This window comes from Lissotriton helveticus, chromosome 2_1 (genome assembly GCF_964261635.1).
Source record: "Lissotriton helveticus chromosome 2_1, aLisHel1.1, whole genome shotgun sequence".
Classification (NCBI taxonomy): domain Eukaryota; kingdom Metazoa; phylum Chordata; class Amphibia; order Caudata; family Salamandridae; genus Lissotriton; species Lissotriton helveticus.
The window spans coordinates 1,973,396,201-1,973,410,761 of NC_136059.1; the positions used below are offsets into that span (position 1 = coordinate 1,973,396,201).

At 43.1% G+C, this 14,561-nt stretch overlaps 1 protein-coding gene across 2 annotated transcripts in view; it reads right to left on the bottom strand.

Annotated features, from left to right (window-relative positions):
- Nucleotides 1-14,561, bottom strand: part of LRBA (LPS responsive beige-like anchor protein) — a 2,244,423-nt gene that overhangs the window by 2,014,992 nt on the left and 214,870 nt on the right. For both annotated transcript variants that reach the window (XM_078676915.1, XM_078676916.1), the window contains exon 5: nt 14,347-14,442. In XM_078676915.1, coding sequence (XP_078533041.1) covers nt 14,347-14,442 — 96 coding nt within the window. The remainder of the gene's footprint in view (nt 1-14,346; nt 14,443-14,561) is intronic.

Here is a 14,561-nt window from a genome sequence, read left to right on the forward strand (position 1 = left end):
GATGGTGCCACACAGGGGCGTAGTGAACCCCCCGCTTTAGCTGCTACAGCAGGGGTGGGGCTTTTACGGGCCTCTTCTGTCTGCTACACGGCGGACCAAGTCTCATAACACTATGAAGGAATATAGCGGTCAATAGACGACAAAGCGGCAGCAAGGAAACTGGAAACATGGGTAAATCGAAGGAAGGAATACTGAATAAAGGGAAGGGTGAAAAGGATGAGTAGGTGGATGAGTGCTTGAGTGGATGAATGTGTGGGTAGATGATGAATGGGTGAAAGAATGAGTGAATGGATAGGTGGATAGACAGGTGAAAGGATGGTCCAGTAGATGGATGGATGCGTGAATGAATGGATAGGTGGATGGACATGTGAAAGGATGGATGGATGATTGGGGTGAAAGGAAGAGCAAATGGGTGGCATAGTGGACAACTGAGTGAAAGGATGGATGTCAGATTGAATTGAAGGATGGTGGATGGATGGCAGGGTGAATTGATGGATGGATGTCAGAGTGAATGGATGGATATATCAGTGGATGGCAGAGTGAATGGATTAATGGAATGGGAAAAGATTGAATGATGCATGAAAAAATTAATGTATGTAAGAATGTATAGGTGAAATAGTTTAGATCAGCAGGTGAATGGAAGGGTGAACGGATGAATAGATCAATGTCTGGAAGGAAGAGACAGGAGAGCTCTTCTAAGGAACAGTCGGCTCACTTGCTCCCCTTGCTTTGTGCCAACAGACCTCTCATTTCAAAGTGGGGGGTACACCCTTGGTGCCACAAACTATGAGAATGACATGCAAGGTCACATAACCTCAAGGCCACAGACAGCACAGCAGGTAAATTCGGTTGGCACGCAGTAAGCACTCTAAATCTCTGTTCAGTGAGGTGCTTAGGTACCCCTGTCTCTGCCTCAAACCACATTCAGTCCTGGCACTCCTTCCCATATCCCACCCATTTGTTTTAGGCAGACTTGTCCTCCAAAATACAGCACACCATATTTCTGCCATATTTTCAGATTTGCACCTCGGTTTACGACCAGCATATGCCTAGAACATTTCTTCATCAGTCCTCTAATTCCTTCAACCCACATACTCCCACCCAGACAGAAAAAAACACCTGCAGAGGGTAGCCCTTATCCAGAAAATACATCCCACTCAACATTTCAGTTAAAATAAGGAACAAACATGCCCTTTCCTTCTTTATCACACATTGTGCACTATCAAGCCACGGCAAAGCTTGCTACAGTCCTACCACCAAATCCTTTACCACAATGGCTTACCATTCAATCCAGTGCCTATAATCACCCCCACCCCACCATCGCCACAGATTCCCCTGCTGAAGCAAAGAACATTCCCTTATCTACTACCCCAAAGACTACTAACACATATTGACGCCTTTTCCATGAACACCAGCATTACGGTAGATCCATCAAAGCAACAGTAAGACTCTTTGCCATAAATGCTATTCACACTCCACAGCAAGATCGACCAAAAGCAAAAACATTAAACCACTTGCTCGAGCAGAAGTGGTGGAAAAAGGTTCCTCAACAAAAGAAACATTAACAGCCTCTGAAAGAAGATGATTTTTTTTCTCCAACTTTTAGACAGACTCACGGAATGTCAAACCGGTACCAGAAGTCAATGGTAAGGCAGAAGCAGGCAAGCATGAGTGCTCAGACTGGGCCAGAGCTCTGACCAGACCACAAACCCGGTTTCCAGATGCCTAGACCCCACTTTCCATCAAGAGGACAGCAAACCATTTAAACAAGACACGGTACCGGTTGTGTCACCCAAACAAAAGGGGACTATCCTACGATTTATACTTAACAGTATGACTAGTCCCCATCCTTCCACACATGGCTGTATTAGTATTGGCGGTTATATTTCCTAAGAATCTTTAAAGTTGTTTTAAATGAAGGACAGAGGTCCTTTGTGCAATAATGAGTGCCTTGAAAGAAGGTCACCTAGCAAAGGTAGACAATATACCGCGAAAAGGGCTAAAGTGGTGAGGCCACATGTTTGGCTGCTGAATTTTGGATTCTTTGAAGTCTTTCAAGTAGAGAGAGGCCATCTAGTGGGGAGCAGTTAGTTTCTTTGCTGGTCAGGCTCTCTGTTTTCGATGGGGGGAGCTCTCTCTGGTTTTGGACGGGGCGCTCTCTCTGGTTTGGACGGGGCGCTCTCTCTGGTTTGGACGGGGCGCTCTCTCTGGTTTGGACGGGGCGCTCTCTCTGGTTTGGACGGGGCGCTCTCTCTGGTTTGGACGGGGCGCTCTCTCTGGTTTGGACGGGGCGCTCTCTCTGGCTTGGACGGGGCGCTCTCTCTGGCTTGGACGGGGCGCTCTCTCTGGCTTGGACGGGGCGCTCTCTCTGGCTTGGACGGGGCGCTCGCTCCGGTTTGGACAGAGAGCTCGCTCCGGTTTGGACAGAGAGCTCGCTCCGGTTTGGACAGAGAGCTCGCTCCGGTTTGGACAGAGAGCTCTCTCCGGTTTGGACAGAGAGCTCTCTCCGGTTTGGACAGAGAGCTCTCTCCGGTTTGGACAGAGAGCTCTCTCCGGTTTGGACAGAGAGCTCTCTCCGGTTTGGACAGAGAGCTCTCTCCGGTTTGGACAGAGAGCTCTCTCCGGTTTGGACAGAGAGCTCTCTCCGGTTTGGACAGAGAGCTCTCTCCGGTTTGGACAGAGAGCTCTCTCCGGTTTAGACGGGGAGCTCTCTCTGGTTTGGATGAGGAGCTCTCTGTTTTAGGTGGATTTCAGCGTTCCTCAGCATCTAGTACCTGACTGCTGGGAGGCAGTAGTCTAGTTACAAAGCAGCTAGGCTTATTGTGTATGGTCAGTGTAGTTGTAGGCAGTGATATTGAAGGATTGTGACCCGGTTGAGGGCTGAGATAAGTATTTAAGAGGAGTAGAGAGACTCCGTCTGGAGCTTAAGCATGGATTAGGCATCATCTCTTTAGATTTCTCAGCAACCAGGACTCTCTTCATAGCACCAGAAAACTGTTATAAAGACCTTAGTAGGACCATAACTCCAAAGTCTGTTTAGAACCTCGCATGCCCAATCAGCAGTTGAGACTCTTTTAGACAATCCAGCAGAAGAAAAAGTATATTTTCTTTCTTCGTTGCTCCACAGCCGGATAAATATATTTTTCTCTAAAGGGATTGTGGGCTTCTAGAGTCTCTCTTCCCCCGATTTCTTCTACCACCCGTCCAATCCACCCATAAGCGTTTCCACCTTCAGTGGATTTGTTTATAGCTCGAGTGGACCTGGGCTGTGTTCCTTTGTAAGGTTCCGTGAAAATCTCAGTTTTTCTTCCCCGTCTAGGCATAACAGAGCTACTTCAGGGTGTTGCAACATGAGAGTTGCTCCACTCGGACATGCTCAAGCGCTATCAGAGACTGGGGTGGCCCGCAAGTCAGGCTGCTGGTGTAGTGCATGGTTCAGTGTGTGACAGCAGGAAAGCACTGTGTGGAGAGGGCACAGGAGTCGATCATCTACTTTGGCAGTCATCCCAGGTGCATGATGCAGACACCAACTGCATAAACGAGCTCCAGCCCATATCGCATAGTGTTTCTTCAACACAGCTGCTGCTTTTGAGAATTGACCTTCTCCTTTTACCTGGCCAAGAAGCTCCTTGAGCTCCCATCACTGCCCACACTTACACCTCTTTGCAGCCATTACATGTTATCTGGTAGGATGAGCTACTAACCACAAGAGCAGAGTGGTGTGGCGTCACCTGAGGGAAATGTATACCCTGCCCTATTAATTACCAAGTTGGTCACAGCACCCCAGACCACCCCAGGACAGTAGGTACCCTCGCAGTACACTAAGACAAAGAAGAAGAGGGACCAAAAGTGTCACCTTGATGCATCTGACCAGTCTAAGAAGTCCTCACTCGCAAGTACAAGAGTGTTGTGTCCCATACCATCCACCTGGGATGCTGTCCCATTCGGTATTTCTTGGCACTTTAGATTGCCCCAGATTGAATGCTCCCTTTAGGAGATCCCCAGGAAACAGACCAGTCAAATAATAATGGTGTTTCCAGATTGGTCTAACAAGGAGGCAGAGCTAACCTAGTGAACCAATTCGGATGCAAAACGCTTTTGCAAGAATGAACCAAATGAGTACTCTTCTTGTCCTATGTTTGAACCTGAAGAGCTCTGCCATCTTAGATTCACAGAGTGAGTTCTGGCAGGCAAAGTCTTCTCCAACATGGCCCAAAAAATAAGGAAACCATTGGATAATAAAGTCTGCACTTTCCTTCAAGCAAAGTGCTCCCGACCATACTTTGAGGGCAAAGTGCCTTTCACTCCCAAGACTGTTCAAGGATGGGGCGTGGCTTGGCGCCCGAGAGTAATGGCGGCCATCGAGTGAGGCTCCGCGGCAGCTCCAAACATTCTTCCCGTGCTCCATAAGCGATACAACTTGCCGCAGTAAGTTTTGCGGTCCCGTCACCAGTGCGGCTGCCATTTTGTGACGCTTCGCGCATCTTCTCATTTTTCCTTTATGGCGGCTTGAAGCGTTTCTTTAAAGAGGGAATTTGCCTCTTTGCATTTATCCTGCCGGTTGCTGCAGCTCCTGACACTGCGGACGTCCTTGTTCTTTGTCTCTCAAGTGTGTCTGCTTTTTCCTTCTTACCATCACCTGAGGAGCGGCCATTTCGCGAACACAGGCACTGGTTCCTGTCACCATCGCGCGTCTTTTCACCTCCTTTATGCAACTTGGCTGTCCTGCTATCCAACGAGAGGAGCACCCTTGGGTTTTCTTGTGTTCATTATCCTGGCTGGCAAGACTTTTACAATGAACTCTATTAATATGGCTCTAAGCTAAGCTGCTGCTATTCACCTATGCTTCAGCACGCCCTTCTGCCTGCTCATGCTGCTCACCTAATCCTACCAGCTCAGATGCCTGGCATGAACTTATCTTTTCATACCAAAGTTATTTCAGGGCAATTGCCTCCTTTCCTAAGAATATTTTACGCTCCTAACTTTCAGACTTTTTTTTTTTAATGCTGCATACTACTACGTTTCTACTCAAGTGAACATTCTTACATTTGTTACGACCTCATATGCGAGATCCATTATCTCCTCATGTGTATCCTGTGATAAAAGTCACGTTACGTATGATTAATGGGCAGACTCAAGTCTTTATCGCACTTACCTTGTACAACAAAGAATGTTTTTGTGAAAAATTCTAAGGTTTTCTCAGCCTTTTTCAAATTAGAAGACTCTTTAACTCTGTCAGGCTAAGATATAATAATGGAATCCTCCCAACCTGCATCGGGCAAAACTAACACTAAGAGACTAAAGAAAGATCCTCCCTCACCACTTAAGCAATCCTCACATGTCTCTATGGAACTACTGTTGGAGGAAATTAGAGCCCTTCGTCCTTTTATGGAAGAGACCAACGTCAAACTCCAAGCTCTCACTGACAATTGGTCGCAACTTGAGACGAGGTTATCTTCCGTTGAGCAATCTGTTACGTCCCTCAATGAAACCTGCTCCACAGTATCTCATCTGAATTCTCAAGTATCCTCTCTCCAGAAACAGGTGGAGGATTTGGAAAACCGAAACAGGCGTAACAATCTCCGCATCTACGGTTTAGCAGAAGGACTTGAAGGCTCTGACCCACTTACCTTCTTCAAATCGTTCCTTCCTAAATTGCTCAATCTACCAGAAGGCACAGCTCTCAATATTCAACGTGCCCATTGGCTGGGTCGCCCATCTACTTTTGCTTCATCTGCACCAAGAGGCGTCATTCTTTACTTCTTATAGTACACTGATCTTCTGAAGGTTCTAGCAGCTGTTAAGTCCTCTCCAAGGTTAACATGGTCTGCTTCTTCTCTGTTCTTCGCTCAAGACTATGCTAAAGCTACCGCCAATCGTCGAAAGGCCTTTCTAAACATGAGGGAAGATCTCCGCTTGATGAGAGCTAGGTATGGACTTTACAATCCTTGTTTGTTCAAAGTTACTTACAACAATAGAACGACTACATACGAAGATCCAGTGCGCTTGCAAAGCTTTATTAATTCACATAAGACTTCTACCATGGACACTTCTGCTTCTTCATCTTCATTCCCTGGATGAGTTATAGCGTTGTTTGTTCTTACAATGTTTGCTCTTACAATGTTTACTGCATTTTGTTTCTATTTTCACTCTCGTAGATAGTTTGAATATTTAGATTCTCATTTTCTTAGAGTTGTATTGCTCACTGTTGTTTGTAATCACCGTTCTATCTTATTCTGTATCCTAATCTCTTGTTCTCCTTCCTCACAGGATTCTTTCCCTTGTTCAATGTCGTCTACCCGGCTCCCCGCTCGGCTGACCCTGGATGTGGTGCCTTACCTATGTGGTCCCATCCCCCCTCCATTCTTCCTCATTTTCTTATGTAGGTATGTTGTTCCCTTGTTTCTTCCCTGTGTCTTGTCCTTCTCTCCTTTTCAAATTTCTTCTTTTCTATTTGTTCATGGGTGTTGATGTTACCTGTTCAGATTTTGTTCATGCTCTCCTTTTTTTCTTCTCATTATGTTTCTTCCTTCCTAGCATACTCATTTTTTCTCGCCTTTCTCCTTTCTTTTATTCACAGTTTCTCTGCTTCTTCCTCCCTTGAATTATGCCCTATTGCTCTGCTTTCTTTCTCCTTCTCTTTTATCTCTCACAAACAACTACTTCTTTTTCGCTCGCTTTTTTTCATGGGCTTTTCCTTTGATTTTATTCAATTTGTCTATCATAATTTGCTTTGTATCCGATGTCGATAAGAATAATCACATGGAATGTTAAGGGTATCAATTCCTCAATCGAACGCCAAAGAATTTTAGCTCACCTGGCCAAATTAAATGTCAACTTTGCATTTCTACAAGAAACCCACCTCTCTGATGCAGAATCTGCAAAACTTAAGAGGGGCTGGGTGGGCGAAGTTTATTATTCTCCAGGCGATGGCAAATGTAACGGGGTAGCAATTTTGTGTCGCAAATTCCTTTCTCACTCTTTGATAACTCTTTGAGTCGGATGCTGAAGGTAGATGGATACATGTCAGACTATCTCTTAGGGGTGTTCCAATCTCTCTCCTAAATGTTTATGCCCCTACTGGTGGCGACCCCACTTTTTGGCATGCGGCATCTCAACACATCACTCGATTTGTTGATGATAATTTCATTTTTGCAGGAGATTGTAATCAACCTCTTGACCCCTTCCTAGACAGAAATTCCAACGCTCCTTATATTCCAAACAAATCTCAGAAGCTTTTTGCCCAAGCTATCTCGCAACATAAACTCATTGACGCTTGGCGCCAATGTAATCCGTCGACAAAAGAGTTCACTTTTTATTCCCCTTCCCACCATTCCCAGTCACGGATTGACTATATCTTTGTTACCCATTACATTGCCCAAACTCTTACTAATGCAGAAATTGGTCCAATTTTACTATCAGATCATGCCCCTGTTCTAATTAATATTGACATTTTGCTCAAGTTGCTGGACCCAAAAGATGGCCTTTTAATACCACCCTTCTCTTAGATCCCAAGTTCACTGCCTCCTTCACTGAATTTTTTGACGAGTTTTTTTTGTTTAATGATACTCATTCCATCCCTAAGCATACCATTTGGGATGCTTTTAAAGCTAAAGCGAGAGATTTTATAATTGGGTATGTGGCGAAAAAACGTAAAATTGCTCACAAGTTTACTAGAGATCTCCTTCAGGATATCAAGAGATTGGAGCACGCCTATTTCACCTCACACTCACAAGATAGTCTGACAGCCCTTGTCGCAGCTAAAATGAAATTTTAAAAAAAATCCACAGAAGATGCTTCCTTGTACTTATTGAAATCAAGTGCAAAGTTTTATGGGGGCAGAAATAAGGCTGGGAAAACTCTTGCCAACTATTTGAAAATCAAACATAAGTTGAATATTGAATCCATTTATGATACCAACTCCGATCTTAAGCATAAAGATGCTGACATTTTTACTGAATTTTCTCTTTTCTATAAAACCCTCTATTCCTCTGAAACTCATCCTTCCCCCCCCAATCTTTAGCACACTTCTTTTCTACCATACAGAAACCCCAACATTTCCCACTTGATCTTTCTCATTTAGAATCAGACACATCCCAATAAGAACTGCTCGCTGCACTTCAACATCTCAAAAAAGACAAAGCCCCTGGACCAGATGGTTTCACAGTCGAATTTTACCTCTATTTTTCAAAGCTACTTATCCCGAAATTACATTCTCTCATAGACACATTTATTGCCCTAGGTAGCTCCTCGGGCTCATTCTCGACGCTCATATCTGCCTTATACCCAAAGAAGGGAAGGATGCCAAATATTGAAAAAATTACAGGCCCATCTCTCTGGTTAATATCGACTGTAAAATATTTGCTAAATCGCTTGCAGCGCGACTGGACCTTATACTCCCCGACCTAGAAGAGCAGTCTGGATTCGTCAAGGGTCGTTTTATTACTGATAACACTAGACTTTTGTTTAACGTCCTATCGAAATCCTCACGCTTGCAACATCCCCTTGCAGCGATTGCCTTAGATGCCGAAAAGGCATTTGATAGGGTTGAATGGTCCTATCTCTTTCATGCCCTCGAATGGTTTGGTTTCGGCCCCAGATTTATTTCTTTGATTTCCCTACTATACTCTAACCCACGCGCAACAGTATGCGCCAATGGCTTGATCTCCTCCTTTTTTGATCTCGGTAGAGGTGTCCGTCAAGGATGTCCCCTGTCCCCATTTCTTTTTAACTTGGCTTTAGAGCCTTTCTTGTCCAAACTCCGTCAAAACCCTTCCATTCATGGTTTTCAAGCAATGCAATCTCATGTCAAGCTTACTGCATATGCTGACGATATTTTACTTTTATATCTAATCCCTCGGAATCCATTCCCGCTTTCCTTGATGAAGTACGTGACTACTCCTGGATATCTGGCTATAAACTTAATAACGATAAGTGAGAGATATTGCCCTTGACAAACCTGATTTTAACGCTTCCAATTTCACATGGAGCTCTTCACATATTAAATACTTAGGCTTGCACGTTACCCCCTCCGTCTCCAAGCTTCTTTTTGGTTACAAGACCCTGTCTCTCCCTGTCCTCTATGGGCCAAAGTTGAGCGTCTATTTCTTTTTCCTTTTTCTTTTGCTGAATATATTTCCTTTTCACACAAACCCCCTTCAATTTCCACTCGCATTCACAAATTTACTACCAAATTACTTCTATCCTCTACTCCTTCTCTCCCCACTACAGTTGATGATTTCCTCAACTCAACCATTTGGCACAATATGAACCTACTAATTCACAATAAACCCTTTTACTGGAAGTCCTGGAGGCAAAAAGGACTAATCTGGATTTCACAATTATTCTCACATTCTACTTTCATACCTTTCTCAACTCTCCGCTCTTCTTACGACTTACCCACTGCATTTGCCCGCAAATATCTTCTACTCAAAGAGGCAGTGATGGTGACTTACACTCGACTTTCACATGCATGTGCCCCTCCTGCGACTCCCACCCCCACTTCGCAACTCCACTCTTTTTTGCGATCCACTTCCAAAGCTTCTGCTATTTACAAGTACCTTCATACCAAAGAGTCTATTAGGGCTAAATCTAAGGTGGATGAACAATGGGAATGTGAATGAATATATATATATATATATATATATATATATATATATATATATATATATATATATATATATATATATATATATATATACATATATATATATATACATATATATATATATATATATATATATATATATACATATATATATATATATATATATATATACATATATATATATATATATATATATATATATATACCGATATCTTTATGGGACAGGATATGGACTAAGATTCATAAATCATCTAGAGCAGCGACCTTGACGCAGTCTCTGTTCTTCATCTATAATAGACTTCTTTTTACACCATTTTACCTTAACAAGCGATTTCCCGTAACCCCAGACATATGCTGGTCTTGCTCCTCTCCACACGCCACCTTATTTCACATGTTGTTCCTCTGTAAATCTGTTCATGACTTCTGGATACAGGTATGGGCTCAAATTAATGTAATTTTTCACACCCGCATTCCTTTTTCTCATACTCACATCTTCTTGGGGACCCTCTCTCCCTGCTGGGAGGATGTTGAACTCAACGTTCAGATTATCGATTTGCTGCTGGCTGTTGCGTTTCAACAGATCACAATCAACTGGAAACATTCTTCAAACATCTCTTTTAGAGCATGGTGGTACAATGTATGTCACAATCATAGGTTAGATACTGCTTTTGTTTTTCCTATCCATATGGCGGCGAAACGCATGGACTTATGGCTTCCTATCACTATGTACCTTGATGTATGTGCTAACCGTTCATTTCATTTACAGGCTGCTCAACAAGAAGTCTCCAAGCCCCCTTAATCACCCTTGACATTCTCTGTTTCTTCATTATTACCTTATATATTTTTAATTTTGCATAGTTGTATTTTTTTACAATCATTGTATCTCCTTTGTTTCGCTTTAAAGCCTGTGATTAAGCTTTTATTATTGCTTTTGCAATATTGCCCTAATGGATTGTTATCGCTTTCTTTTTTTTCTTTTTCTCTTGAATTGCTTTTGAATTATTCTTGTACTCTGTATTGACACCCTGTTTTTTTGGGGGGGTTTTTGGCTAATAAAATTCGTTTTGAACTTAAAAGACTGTTCAAGGATGGCCACCTTTCTGGCCAAACTGATTAAAGGCCGCAAAAAAGAGGTTAGTTATTCATGAAGGGTGAGTCACAAAAGGCTTCTGGCTTTCATATGGCTAATGACTACGATTCGCAATATGGCTGAAAAGGCCTCAACTGCAGTAAACCGGTTTGAACAAGAACATTTCAGGATTGATCCAAAGAGCTATTTGTCAACTTTGCAATGCCAACTGTGTATTGCTCAGCCTGACAGGAATGGTCCCCTTGGTGTGTGGCAGAATGTCTAGATTCTGTAGAGCAGAGATGCTGCACATCCTAAATTTACTTTCAGAGTTAGCCGGAGTAAGCATTTGAGTTTACTAACCATTTTGTTCGATTACATAGTAGAGTGACTAAACATTGAAGCTCACAGAGTTTTTGAATTTGCCTCTTTGGGGAATGGATTTGCTAAATTTATGATGCACATTTGGTTCCTCGCTAAGTAAGTGACATTCTATCTTTTTGTGAAGGGGCATATCAGAAACAAGAGGGATGGATGGTTGGATCTTTTTTGTTCCTTTTTTTCCTGATGGATTACATGACAGTCTTGACGGCGGACTGGACATGACAGGTTCACATGGGCTCAAGGGAGTCGTGGTCCTGCTAAAGTTTTTATAATAGTTTTCTAGTGCTATGAGGAGTTTCTTGGATGCTGAGAATAATAAAAGAGAGGAGATGCCAAGGCCTTGGCTTCTTGTCCATAGTAGAATTTAAACTTTCCTTAAGCAGACGTTTTATATTATCTTGAGGTATGTTTGAAGGTACATAATTGCAACCTTATAAGAAACTATTGAGAATGTTCACCATATAATAGCATGGGCAAGACAGAAGTGTTGAATGCCATGCCTTTGTCTTACATCAGTCAAAATAATCTATTCACTCAACACAGAGCAAAATGACACATTTCAATCAATGTGTATCAACTTTAGGCACTGCTATGATAAAAAGGCAGGACATAATTGCAGACGCTACCCAACTTTCAATTCTTCAGTATAAGTGTACAATCATGTTTTAAATTAAAGCAAACTTCATTTTGACTGAAAGATACAGGAGAAGATTACTGAAGACTTTTCGTGTGTACTGTGTGGAGGACCACAGTAATTTTTAGACATGAAATATTGTTGATTATGTTGCATTGTTGAGAGCATCTCCTCTTCTATTCTGGGTGAATTGCCAGCAGATTTACACTTAACACTCTCCTTAATGTTTGCTCAAAACTGTTATTTGCTACCAACGTGATTGTGAACAGTGATAAACAAAGCCACTCCTTTGGCAAAATTTTAATTTTATTTGCATCAGAATATAAAAGATGCAAAACCTCATCCTATCTAACAGTACTCTTTACCGAGACTGTATTTTAATTGCCCCATATTTAAGGAAATAGAAAAATAGTGCACAAAATCTAACATAATCTATACATTCTACATTGTGTACCAATATTATTCAAAAGCGATAATGCAATACTGTCACCCGCGAGAGAGGCTACATATTTGGTTTCCTTATTATTTAAAGGGGAATGCCCAGTTACATAACATCTGTTATGTTATGTTACGCAAACTTCTATAGCGCACAGCTGCCCCAGCAAAGGGGCGTCCCGGCGCTTAGGATAGGCAGAAGAAACATAACACTACGCAGAACAACAGAAAAAACAGAAGAAAGGGATCCTAGCAATCAGAGGGGAACAGAAGAGTTTTAATAGCCTTCCTAAACTTAAGTAAGTCATCTAAGGCACGAATATGGCAAGGGAGTGAATTCCAGAGTTTTGCGGCCAAAACACGGAAGGATCGTCCACCTACTCTGCAAAGCTTAAAACGTGGGACAACGACCAGATTTTGACCCAGAGACCTTAAAGAGCGAGACGGAATGTAAGGGATAGGGAAGTTCTCAAGAATCCGAGGGGAGGACAATTTAAGGATCTTAAAGAAGAGACATAAGGTCTTAAAGTCAATCCTTTGCCTAATCGGTAGCCAGTGAAGTGCACGAATTGTTCCTTTTGCGGAGCAGAACCTTGGTAAACCTACCAAGGCCCTGGCCGCAGCATTCTGTGCACGTTGTAGCCGGGCAATTTCCGCTTGATTAGCCCCTAACAAGAGGGAACTGGCATAATCAAGTCGGGACAAGATAGTTGCCTGAATAATCAACTGCCTAGAGGGGGCATCGAAGAATTTTAATACGGGCCTCAGACCACGTAAGATCCCAAAACAGGTCGCTGCTACTCTCTGTGTGGCCACAAAAAGAGAGGGTCGGGTCAAGCCAGACACCTAGATTTTTGACCTCCAGAACCGGGATTGGAGTGATGCCTAGCTCTGGGGGCCACCAGTTATCGCCCCAAAGGTTGCTCTGCTTGCCCACGATCAGGACCTCTGTCTTCTTGGCATTAAGCTGAAGACAGTTAGCTGTCATCCAGCCAGCCACAGCCAAGAGACCATTTCGAAACCTCAGGGCATCAAGGTCAGAGTTCTCACGGAGAGCAACCGCAGTTATCTCCATAACCAGTCAAGAATCCTTTCTCAACTCTAAAGGTGGTAGTAAGCACTGCCTCAATTTACTTATGTTTCACACCAGAGGCTAATCCTCTGTTCAGAACAGTGTGACTGGAACAAAGCAATCCACAGATGATTAATGGGTGGGCATGTGTGGGAAGGGGAAGAGATGAATTAATTGGAGCACTCATTCACCTCCCATCCGCAACGCACCTCCCCACAGTTGAGGCAATCATCTACTAGACCCACTCAAGTGACATACAGTGCCAGCTCTCCTCCCCATCAAGAAATCACCCATCATCCGTAGCTTTCAGTTAGCACAACATTGGGAAATCCTAATAGGTAATTCAGTCCCAAATACTCAATTTAATTACAGTTTCTAGAAAGCAAAAAAGGGGTCTCTCTCTATTGGTAGAAAAATCCAATTTAAAATATATTCCTGCAATTAATTGTTCAATTATGACACACCTGCACGTTTCCACATACCTGACAAGTCCCATCACTTTCTAGTGTGCACACAACTGGCAGGTCCCAGTGCATAAACGCAGGTCCCAGTGCATGAGAGTTGCCCTAAAGGCTAGGGCGGTCGACCTCGAATCTGGGGACTGGGTTCGAGTCTCGGCAATGACGCTGCACATCCTGTGATTCGGGGCAAATCACTTAATCTCCAGGTGCCTAACCAAAAATGAATGTCTATCCTCATGTAACGTAATTGGTCCTATGTAAAGCGCTCAGATATCCGATTCGGGTCAAGTTTGCGCTATATATAACTCTGCATAAAAAAGAACACTTCCCTGGCGTCTAGAGTATAGGTGCCTGTTCTCAGCTCCCTGCCTCTTCTGGAGAGGACAAAGGATATTTCACATCTCCTCTAAGGAACACTCAGTTGATGGAGTGGCGAAGTTGTGAGTATTTGATCACTGCTATTAGCACTTAGCTTTATCTCCATTCAATCAAATTTTGTTTTCGGTTGGTAGGAAAAGTAAGAGGGCGAGTATTAGCGAGAGAAGGTGCGTTTAGCATTTGCATCCCCTTGTGTACTTAAGATCCCCCCCTCTTCCCAACCATCACCACCCACAACAGCAAAACGTGTCAAAGCATCCTGCAACTCCCCACTTATCATTTAAATATATAAGGGTTTGTACTTACTGCAGCACTTTTTCCAGGAAAATTGAAGAAGGCATCAGGGCCATACTTCTGGGGCATGTGTTTCAAGACAGATAACAGCTTCACTGCATGGGGCGGCTAATAAAAACAAAAATAAACAATTAATAATGTACTTCATTCTCGCATTCACATATTTAATTGCTAATTGTCAGTCAACATGCCTCAGTACTAACTTCTACACTACAAAAATCCAGCCT